General features: G+C 39.1%; 1 protein-coding gene across 1 annotated transcript; it reads left to right on the forward strand.

The window, feature by feature from the left end:
- The first annotated feature begins 591 nt into the window (after nucleotides 1-591).
- Nucleotides 592-5,908, forward strand: LOC131233786 (laccase-6). Its single transcript, XM_058230576.1, has 6 exons — nucleotides 592-734; nucleotides 1,151-1,302; nucleotides 2,216-2,460; nucleotides 2,728-2,856; nucleotides 3,953-4,894; nucleotides 5,602-5,908. The coding sequence occupies exons 1-6, from the start codon at nucleotides 612-614 to the stop codon at nucleotides 5,730-5,732; spliced, it is 1,722 nt and encodes a 573-aa protein (XP_058086559.1). The 5' UTR covers nucleotides 592-611; the 3' UTR covers nucleotides 5,733-5,908.
- Nucleotides 5,909-11,748: the final 5,840 nt, after the last annotated feature.

Here is an 11,748-nt window from a genome sequence, read left to right on the forward strand (position 1 = left end):
GCCCAAAGAACCTGAACATGTTAGTACCATCTCTCCAATGTACACCTAACAGGTGGAGGATATGTGTCGGGACCATCCATTTAGTGGTCCTTACCATAATAACATATGGTCCAAACAGCACACCAATTGGACAGTTATAGCCATTAGGGATTTTTGCACATTTCCCACAGGCCTACATTGAATTTTTTATTTATTTTTTATTATTATCTTTTTTATCTATCGTTGGTTTGAAGGCAAATGAATCTACAGATAGGATAATTGGGTTTGTGTTGCTTCTGAAATATTTTTCTGTCCGCAATTAAAGCCATTAGATGGGTGGTCCAAATTGTTGCATCTTCAGGCCCCGTGTAAGGCGGAAAGATGGGCCTACCAAATTCTTGTTCACCCAGATTTACCATATCATTTCCCAAGAAATGAAATGGCCAGCATTGACCTTTTCCCCCACACATAGAATAATCACAGCTCCAACAGCTTATTATAACGAATCCATGTTAAAGGAATCATGCACCAAACACATCTCGACAATCTCTTTCTCTTTCGAAGGGCCCATTTAAAAGGGCACCATCACCCTTCAAAATCCTGCGAAGACAAGGCGAGAGAGAGAGAGGAAGATGGCCTTGATGAGAAGGATTTCTCACTTTCTTCTACTTTGCTTAGTGTTCCTTTCCTATAATTCCCATGCCTTGGCAAATAAATGGCCAGCGGGAAGTTCCACACGTTTCTATGAATTCAAGGTATCTCTCTCTCTCTCTCTCTCTCTCTCTCTCTTGTACGTTCTGGATTTCAATGTGCTTTTGTCACAAAGTGTTTATTACTTGGTGGCAACTCGTCCACTACAATAGAAATACATGCACACGAATCCAGGCCATCAAATTTGCATGGCCAATTTAGCATGGATCATAACCAGATAAACTGATCAGCCCATCTTAACGATTCAATGTCATCCATTGAATTTTTGTACGCTTGCCTACATTTGATGGGTACGCCCCAACCAGTGCATCTTTCCACTATGCTCCATCAGTGCATGTATGCCACGTGTACTTTTATTGGGTGGTCATACAACAATACATCATAGCAAATGCACTGTGGCATGCTGTTCTATGAATCAATGTGTTATTTTTATTTTTATTTTTATTTTTATTTTATTTAGGTACAAACCACGAAAGTTAAAAAGCTATGCAAGAGCAAGGACATTGTCACCGTAAATGGGATGTTTCCGGGGCCTGTCGTTTACGCACAAGAAGATGACAGAGTTATAGTCAAAGTAACGAATGAATCACCACATAATGCCACCATCCACTGGTAAAATGACAAACATACGCTTGGGTTGAAGTGGCTTCATTATTTTTATAATATGGTTTTTTGGTCATTTATCTAGAAGGTTTCCACCGCTCACTTGGGGCAGGAATTTTTTTGATCGAGAGCATACTAATCATGGGCCATTGTGGATGGAGCACAGCTCGAAAATCACATCCATTGGATGATGAAACCATTTCATTTTTATCCGTTCAGTTTGGACCACTGACTGACTATTTTCTTTTTCACCATCCATTCCATAGCCTTCAATTGGATGGCTAAAATTATCCGATGAATATATAATCATGATCTCCTCCATCAACGATGAAGCCCATGATCTGTACGGTCTGGATTTAGTGTCCATATATGGATACCGTGTGTACTAGCGATGAACCGCTGCAGGTTCCACATCTTCAGGCCATGTTATCCATATGTTATTGACTATATATATGTATACACGGAAACGCTCACCTGCCTTTTTTGAGAACCCATCATACATGATGTGGATCTAAAATCTGAACCGTTCATGTGAAGTAACACCTCGTAAAACCCCCCGGGACCAAGTTTTACTTTGATCTAAAACTTTTATGGGCCATACAAAATGAAAACAGTTTCCTCCCTTGATTTGCATTTCTCTTTGCTATGGCCCACCAGAATTTTATATCAGGTTGAAAATTTGTCACAGGACGTTTCATGGGATTCTGCATCACATGGACCTTTCAGATTAGACACCCATGACACGTGTGCAAAGGTGCGCACATGCGTGTGTGTGTGTGTACACACACACACACACTGTGACCATGTTTTTTTTTCCACAGGAGCCGGTGGACCCTACAAAGATGGGGCCATCACCATTATCCAAATTCACCCAGTAATCCTTTATTATACAATCCTTAAATCCTCATTGCAATTTTTGCAGGCACGGTGTACGGCAGCGACTGTCTTGTTGGTCTGATGGGCCATCTTACATTACTCAATGCCCGATCCAAGCGGGCCAGACCTTCACGTACGAGTTCACCTTGGTGCAGCAGAAGGGCACACTCCTGTGGCATGCTCACATTTCATGGCTTCGAGCTACTGTCCATGGCGCCATTGTCATTTATCCGAAAACTGGAGCACCCTACCCCTTCCCATACCCTTACGAAGAACATGTCATCGTCCTCGGTAATAAAAATAAAATAATAATAATCAACCAGATAACTCTAAAAAGATTAATAATGATCTGGCTAATACTATAGAGTATTTATATAATCTTCACTATCGTCCTATGATCACGGTTGGATGGTGTTGGTGGTCTACTACTCGATTGGGTGGGCCCTACTGATCACCACCTTTCGTTGGTGCACATGAATTATTTATCAGATCAGTCTCCATATACATGTGAATGTTGCTTATTACTTAATTTTTATGTGATTTTTTGAAAATCCTCAGGAGAATACTGGTACAAGGATGTTGTAGAACTCGAGGGCAAGGTGCTGGCAAGCGGTGGAGGGCCGCCACCGGCGGATGCTTATCTCATTAATGGCCACCCTGGCCCCATGTACAATTGCTCGGCCAATGGTAAATATACATTTTATAAATTAATCCTGAAAATATAAATATTAACGAAATGTACCCATATTCCTAATTTTTCTATGTTATCTAATCTAATCTAATCATCAAAATCTTTAGTTCACATGAGACCCTGATCTTGGCTCTTGAGATAGAAACTTTTATTCGAATGAAAGAAACTACTTTCGCCTAACCAAGATTTATTAAAGAGGAAGTATTTGACGTACTGGAGAGTGGAGAGTATGATGATCCATAGCCATGTACACTGCCACTGTACACATGGCATCCATGAACCTCAATCTAAGCTTTCCAAATTGTGGGTCCCTCTGCAGATAGATCATGCACACCCCTCTGCAGGTGTGTACAGTCTACATTCAACAAGCATTCCAACTGATGGAGATTAGAATTATCATGTCAATCTCTTTTGTAGCTATATCCGTCTACTGTGCTTCCTAAGACTTGGACGGTATGGATTGAGGTAGAGTTATGACACTGTACATTCTCCTGGTGCACGTGCATGGATAGCTGTAGTATGTTGGAGTATCAAATAAGTCCTCTATCAAATTCAAAGAAGATATCACATTCGATCAGTCCTTAATGCGTCCAAAGATGAGTAATGCCACCCCACCTTTTACTTTTGTGCCCTGCATAGAGTATGAAATATCATGGTGAGGCCCATCTATATCATAGAAGCTTGCCTTCTATACACAAAAGCATGGCTACATAGATTGTTCTAGAGTTTTGTTTCAAAAGCACTGTCATTGTTAATGAAGGAACCTTTATCTGATGTATGGTTTAAAGACCTGAAAAACCCGACTCAACTCAGAGGAAAATCCAATCCTGACTTAGAAAAACTGGACAAAAACACAAACAAATTGACAGAACTCAATAAAATTAAGCTCGACTCAATAGTATTTGACATCATTCATGCTATTTATCTTTTGAATATTAATATGTAAACGTTCGGAAAAACTCGACCAGTTTCAAGGAACTAGTTTGAGTTGACTCGGCTCGACTGAGTTTAAAGTCGAGTTTTCTTGTTTTTAATCTATGATCTGATGCAATTTTACTAATGTCATCTGTTCAACACTGATATTTTTTTCAGATGTGTATACACTCGACGTGGTCCCTGGAAAAACATATTTGTTAAGGATAATAAACGCAGCGCTAAACATGGAACACTTCTTTGGGATCGCCAACCACAAGTTAACAATCGTCGAAGCCGATGGTGAATACACAAAGCCGTTCATGGTGGACCAGATCATGATCACACCAGGCCAGACCACCAATGTTCTTGTCACAGCAGACCAGCCCATTGGTAAATATTCAATGGCAATGGGCGCCTACATGTCGGCCAGAAACGTCTCCTTCCAAAACATCTCAGCTGTGGCCTACTTCCAGTACGCGGGCGCCACCACAAACAGCGTCTCATTGGCAGCTCGGCTTCCCAGCTTCAATGACAATCTGGCTGTCAAATCTCACATGGATTCTCTAAGGAGCCTAAACCCACATGATGTCCCGCTAGAGATTGACGATAACCTCTTCTTTACCATTGGATTAAATGTTCAACGATGCCATTCATCGAAGCCGAACAAGAGCTGCCAGGCCCCCAACAATGGCGTCTTCGCAGCATCAATGAACAACATATCATTTGTTAGGCCAAAGGTGTCACTCCTACAAGCATACTATAACAAGATACATGGTTATTTCAGTGCTGATTTTCCTGGGGTCCCCCTTAAGGCCTATGATTTTGTTAATGGTGCACCTAATAACATCCCTAACAATACTCAATCGATGATCGGGACCCGGGTTAAGGTTATTGAGTATGGGTCAAGGGTGCAGCTGATCTTGCAGGATACTGGGACCGTCAGCACGGAGAACCACCCGATTCATTTGCATGGGTACAGTTTCTATGTTGTTGGATATGGGAGTGGTAACTACAACCCTAGGACCGCTTCGCTTAACCTGGTTGATCCACCATACATGAATACAATTGGAGTGCCTGTGGGAGGATGGGCTGCAATTCGATTCACTGCCGACAATCCAGGTATGTGGAACATTGAAAATGTTACATTCTTTTGGCAGCATGAATTTTGGGCAGTTAGGAATTGGAATCCAGAATTTTCAATCTAGTTCATATTTGGCAGCTTTAATCTTACTTGGATTGAAAATCCTCAAATGGGTACTGATTAAAATCCAAGAGGAGGTGGGGTTGCAAAATCGTGAAGTTTTAATCCTCTCCAGAGCATCATAACGGCTCTCACCTCCTCTCTTTTAACGAACTCTTAAGTCAAAATCCTGGCTGCTAAACATATGTTCTGAATTCCATGGGATTGAAAATCAATGCTGCAAAAGAAAACTGAAGAATGCAAAATCCAAGTTTGAAAACTAGGATTTGAATTCTAAGTTCAGAATAATCCATGCTGCCAAACGACCACATTGAGCCCTACGATGGCTACTAGCTAGCAAGAGGGTGTTGTTCTCATCAGGAGGGTCGTACCAGACAGTTGAAACTGGACAGTTCCGTCTATCATTTTTAACCGTCCATATTTATTCATGCACGTGTCCCACCTGATGAGCTGACCAGACTGAATTTTTTGGGCGGCAGTCCAAACACGACAGAGCCCATCCGATGAGCTGCCTAGATCTGTCAAGCATGTGCCACATCGGCACGTGTGTGAGTAATCATGGCATAGCTGGTCTTCTCTGACTAATGGGTGTTTTTATTTTCATTTTTTGTGTGGTTTTCTATAGGGGTTTGGTTTATGCATTGCCATCTAGAGATACACACGTCTTGGGGGCTGTCCATGGCATTCATCGTGAAAAATGGAGAGGGAGTATTGGAGACGCTTCCCCATCCTCCAGCAGACTTGCCCACTTGCTAGATTGGAGTTTCAAGGGAAGGGAGATGGAATGCGTGTGTTTCCCAAATGATGCACCCTTGTGTTTTTGAGTCTCATCAACCCATCTCTCACTCATTTCTTTCAAGAAAAAGATGAAACTTGTAAAGGAAGGATGGAAATAATCTGTGATTTAATGTATTGTTTATCATTGTTCTTAATCAGTGTTTATTGTCAAATCATGGCTTTTTTTTTATTAAATTCAAAAGCTGCTTTCCTTTGTGTACCAATCTTTTCTTTTTAACTTTAATCTCAACGCCCCCACCCGATGATCAGATTGAACTATTTTTCTTTGAAGATGATTTTTATTTTTATTTTTTTGGAAGGGTCTATTTTTCAGATATGGCTTCTAGCTAGGGTCGCTAATAAATGAGCGGCTCAATCTTGGAAACGTGTTCCAGAGTGCACTTGGCATTGATCTAAACCTTTGTTATCCTAACGAGAGTGAGCCCAATTGGCTCTGGTCTTGCTACGAGTGTGCAAGTTTTCTTGGCCTTGATCTTAAAAAGCAGGTTGATTCAACACTCAGGTAGGTCACTTCGTAAAATTATACCTAAAATTTATAAACTCACGTGATATGGCCCACCTGAGTTTTTGAGTTAATGTGATTTTGGGGTAATTCTTTTATCCTAACGAGTAACATCAGATGAATGGATTGGGTGGCTATAAACAAGATTGTGGGCCCCACACAAAATTAACTTAGGGAGTCCTATCCCAATTGCTTCCTATGGTGATCAAGATTAGTTTTGGGTTGCATGGTGAACACGAGGTAGCGTACTGATGGACTAGGTGGATCTTATAAAAGTTGGAAGCCCATCGGGGTGGTGTTGGGTGCTATGGGGTCCACTGTAATTTATGTGTTTTATATCCACACGGTCCATCCAATTTGCTATTTTATTTTAATGCATGAATCCAAACATGAAGCAGATCTGAAGCTCAAGTGGACCACACCACAGGAAACAGTGGAAACAATGACACCCACTGTTGCAACCTTCTTATGGCCCACTGTAATTTTTATTTTCCATCCAACCTGCTGATAAGGTCACACAGACCTGGATGAAGAGAAAAAAACAAATATCATCTTGATCTAAAACTTTTGTGGCTCCTAGAAGTTTTCTGCGGTGACCGTTTAATCACCACTGTTTCCTGTGATGTGTTCCACTTGAGCTTTTGATCTATTTCATTTTTTGGCTCATAGCCTAAAATGAGCTAGCAAAATGTTTGTTTTTTATCTGCTTCATTTTTTGGCTCATGCCCTAAAATGAGCTGGCAAAATAGATCCAGGGCAGGAATAAAACACGACTATGGACCCCATGCACAGTCACCACCCAAACCGCTTCATGAGACTAGGTATTCATGAATGTAGGCATTGGTAACCTTGAGAGTAAGTAAACAAGAGACGTGCTAGCACCATTCCAACACAATTGTCGACCGTGGTTAAAGGGCTGGGACTCAAGCTAACTGGCCTTTATTGTGTGAGCCAGGACTCGCCTGAACCAGGGGTGAATTGTCTACTTGGTTCATTGTACCGAACTGAATCAGATGCGACTGAGTCTTTGATGAGTGGCATAACCCGTCCGCGTCTTAAAACCTTGGGCTGACTGGAGTCTTCCACTGGGCCTTTTTTTTTTAATCTTCAAGTACTTATATCACACGCACTCGCATCTTTGCCCAGTATATGGGAGATACTTCTTTCATGAGGCCCATGGTTCAGCATTCCAGACCATTGGCTTTTTGGACCACATAGTGGATGGTGGTGTCCAAAACATCTTCCTGGTCAGATGAATGTGCCCCATTGAGGAAGGAGTTGATCAATTGTAAGGATCTTTATTTAAGGTCGTTTACTTGGCATGATTCATCCATAGTAGAGTGGGAGCTGTTAAAAGGTCAATGATCTAGACAACTAAACCATAGACCCTTTATACAAAGGAAAAATCCCAATATCCTCTTCAAAACTGACCAACCCGATATTTAAACGGGTTAAATTTCGATGACCAAAAATAGAACTCGGCCTGGATCCAATTTGAGCTAGATGTTGAGCCAGAAAGTTCATATGAAGTAGGGAAATAAAAACTAATACCATTCAAATTAGACCTGAACTCAAACCCAACCTACAAATAAACAGGTCTGCTCTAAATCCTTTTAATATAGATTCAACATACAGTTCCAACCTATCCATAGCTGCGCTGAAATCCATAACCAATTATGGACGGGTAAGTTAAAGACAGTCCGATACAGCTCATCCGAGTTTATTTAAATTCAGTCTGACCCTATTGGTTTGATATCATGAGTAACTTGGCAGGTGCATGGATTTACAGAGAGAGAGAGAGAGAGAGAGAGAGAGAGAGAGAGAGAGAGAGAGAGAGAGAGAGAGAGAGAGAGAGCACCATTATTTTCTTAAAAATAGCACTTAAATCTGTTAGGATAGAAATCTCTAAAAACAGAAAATAAAATTAATATTATTGATGAAGCTTGAATAAAACTTATTTACAAAGCCCTTATATATACCCTAAAACCTAAATTCATAACTTTTGTAAAATAGTAAATTTTTCAAGATAATAAATTTATTAAAAATAATAAATGACTTCTAAATTTACTCAAACTCTTTTCATGACTCAAATAAAGCCTTTAAATTGTTCTAAGACTCTTAAAAATCATAAAACCACTCAAAATGTGCTAAAAATAGTTTTTTGCTAAAAATTAAATATTAATCCCTAAAATAGACTATTTATGAAAACTTTTGTGAATCAGCACCGTGTGGCATTGGCCAACATATATATCTTGTCTGCAGCTTTCTAACAACATATTCTACTCACAAAACAGATAACCAATCATAAAGTTGTGGTGGTCGGAAGTTCTAGAGTATTGAACCCTTTGTATCGATCATTCTTCGTACCTCGATTTTTTAAATTTTAGCCATCTACATCATTATCCTTTATATTTGTCCTACATTAAAACTAGTTCATAATGATCAGGCTTAGGCTAGACGAAACTAAAATTTTGAATAGATCGCGGCGCCTGAACAATTCAAAATCCTGGTCGTACCCAACATAAGCTTGGCCCATTGACAACCCTAATCAACCCTCCACTTGAAAAAGTAACTCATCCTCGAGTATATAATGGTAGTAGCCCATTGTGGTGACCCACATTTGCAATGCCTCTTATTTTTCTTCCGTGGCAGTTAATGGTGAAAGCTACATATTGGATTTGAATTATATGTCTATGATGAAACTTTTTGTTCCTAGGTATTGATTTTCATCTCCTTTATAATAGTGGATTTGTGATTAATTGATCTTGATTAACATTAAACAACCACAATGTTGGTCCCATCAATAACAACATTCAATCTATGCACTTTGGTTGTTTTGAAAAAGGAAGGAGGATGTTGATCTTTGTTGTGATAACCATAAAAGTATTCATCTCATTAGCATTAAATCATCTACTTTTGCCAATCCATTGATTCCTCATTTCAATCCATTTGTTAATTGTTTCAATTTAATGGGACCTCTTCTAGGCCAACCACGAAGGTAATCTATTAGCAAATCCATTAAGTAATTTAGTGGTGGTATTGTCAAAAGGCACTCCTTCATTTAGATATGCCCACAAAATGAGTTATGTTCGCTCCAACACCTTAAGAGCTTAAACGGTGGCCTAAAGTTGAGATATTAATCATATTAATATGATTGATCTCATGGACTAAATTCTAAAACAAAGAATATAACAAATGCAAAGCACACTGGCAAGCACAAAAAATAAAATGACCAAATCATTGCCATAGTACACATTGCAAATAAACGGAACATTGCAAATAAAGAGAACATGATACATTTTAAATTCCTCCAAAGTTATTAATACATCTATGATTATTTAAGAATTGTCAATATATTAAAATCATTCTAAAGCCTTCAATATATCGTGAATTTACCAATATTTCATGAAACTGGATTAGAAAGTTATGACATCTTGATATACTAATTCCAATTAATTTGGCACGAAAGAGTATCATTCGAAATCCTGAATTATGGCAGGCCATAAATGAAGGAGACATTCTCAAATATTGTTATAGTAGAAACAGCATTGAAGAATAATTCCTTGGCCACGGAGCTCAAAGAAAGAGTTGTTGAAGCTGACCAAAGAGATATTGTTGCAGCAGGAACAACATTAAAGGACAATTCTCTGATCAAGTTACTCAAAGTTGGAGTCAACACAGTTGTTACAGTGGCAAGTTTCGATAGAAAGAGAATTGTGCGAACAAGGAGGATGCAATAATGGCCTTGTTTATAGAAAGACACTTTGTCTAATTGACCGCTATGAAAACGGAGTGCTTTCATTGCTGCCATTATCTTCCCTATCAAGGCATTCACTCGATACTTCTGAATGGGGGCATTCAATTTTTCATTTGAACGTAATCATTCAATCTTCCGTTCGAGCGATCATTCAGTCTTCTAATTCAGCACAACCATTCTGTTCTTTAGTCGAGCACAGTTCTTCAAGCACGATCATCTGATCGAAAATGATCACCCAATCATCATGATTCCTCCGACTGCGATTCGTTTAAGCTTGATTCCTTCGACGCGCGATTATGTAGTCTTCCGTTCGAATTGTGACCTGAGAGGTACTCCATGCACATAAGTTCACTCTTCTTCTTCATTCTCGAAATTTTCATCTTTTATCTTCTTTAATATTTGATTGGCCAAAAAGCATCCAAGAATAAACTTCAATTTCATAGAATTGTGACCTATAGTTTGACAATGGCTGTTTACTGGGTCATTTTTTTTTTGCAAGGATAAAATCTGTCGTTAATCTGTGACGGATAAGGTCCGTCGCAGTTTATCAATGGATAAGATCCGTCGTTAAAATTCACCCGTATTATTCATCATTAAAAATATTGGTAACGGATAAGATCCGTCGCTAATATGAGGAGAGGCACCTCAAAGCCGTCATCAAGAATTTAGCAACGGATATGGTCCGTCGCTAAAATAACTATGAATTTTTTTTAAATATTGCTAGATTTGTTTGTATTTTTTTTTTTTAATATTACACCTGATAGTCATTCAAAAAATAATTCACACGATTGTTTAATACTACCATAATCAATCAATGATTAAACATGCGCGTGCATGTTTCATCCATTTAACAGTCGTCAAGACAATAATCAACACAATACCAATAAAACAGTCAAGTCTATTTAATGTTTTCAGAATATAAATGCACATGAATGTCCATTTTCCATGCTACAAATGTTTATAGCAATACAACCTTCCATGCAGCCACGTATCCTGATAGCCAAACAGGCAAAAACCGTACAACTAATAAGTAACAATTTTTGGAAACATTTTACCGTTGAAAACCTTAAATTTGTTGTGCCAAACTGCACCAATTGAGAACCTGTCTCCAATATAATCCTTTCCTAGAGGCCAGCAATTGTCCAAAAGTCTCCCTAATAAACAACGTTAGCTTCAGGTGGAAATCCTTATTGAGGCATAATGTATCTGCGATGAAATGCCGCTTTGTGATTAATTCAACCTGTAACATGTACCAGACTAAATATCGATCTAAGAATCCAAAATTTTGTATGTAATTCCTCTTTATGGAAGAGATCTATTTTATCTAGAAATTTTGTTTCATGCAAATTGCAGACGCCCCTACATTCACTAATTACACAAGCATGTGAGAATCTTACCTGCATTTCAGCAGGGCCCATCAAATCCATGGTCTGTATTTCCCAACCTCCCAATTAAGATTACCAGTTGAGAACTAAGTGCTCGCGGATTCCATACACAATCCTTGGGGTTGAGAATGTTAAAACCTTCACAAAAATCCGATTCTAAGATTCCCAACCCATTTATCACAAAAGGAGCAAGATGATCTTTGGCCTGAGTATATGTGCAGTGTACTAGGATTTTTCTCATAGAAGCATAATTTTCCTTGATTAGCAGACCAACATCAGTTTTTGGCCCAGGGCATGTGCAAAGTGTACACTACCTGATGAATGAGCTGG

The sequence above is a fragment of the Magnolia sinica genome, chromosome 18 (genome assembly GCF_029962835.1).
Source record: "Magnolia sinica isolate HGM2019 chromosome 18, MsV1, whole genome shotgun sequence".
Lineage (NCBI taxonomy): Eukaryota > Viridiplantae > Streptophyta > Magnoliopsida > Magnoliales > Magnoliaceae > Magnolia > Magnolia sinica.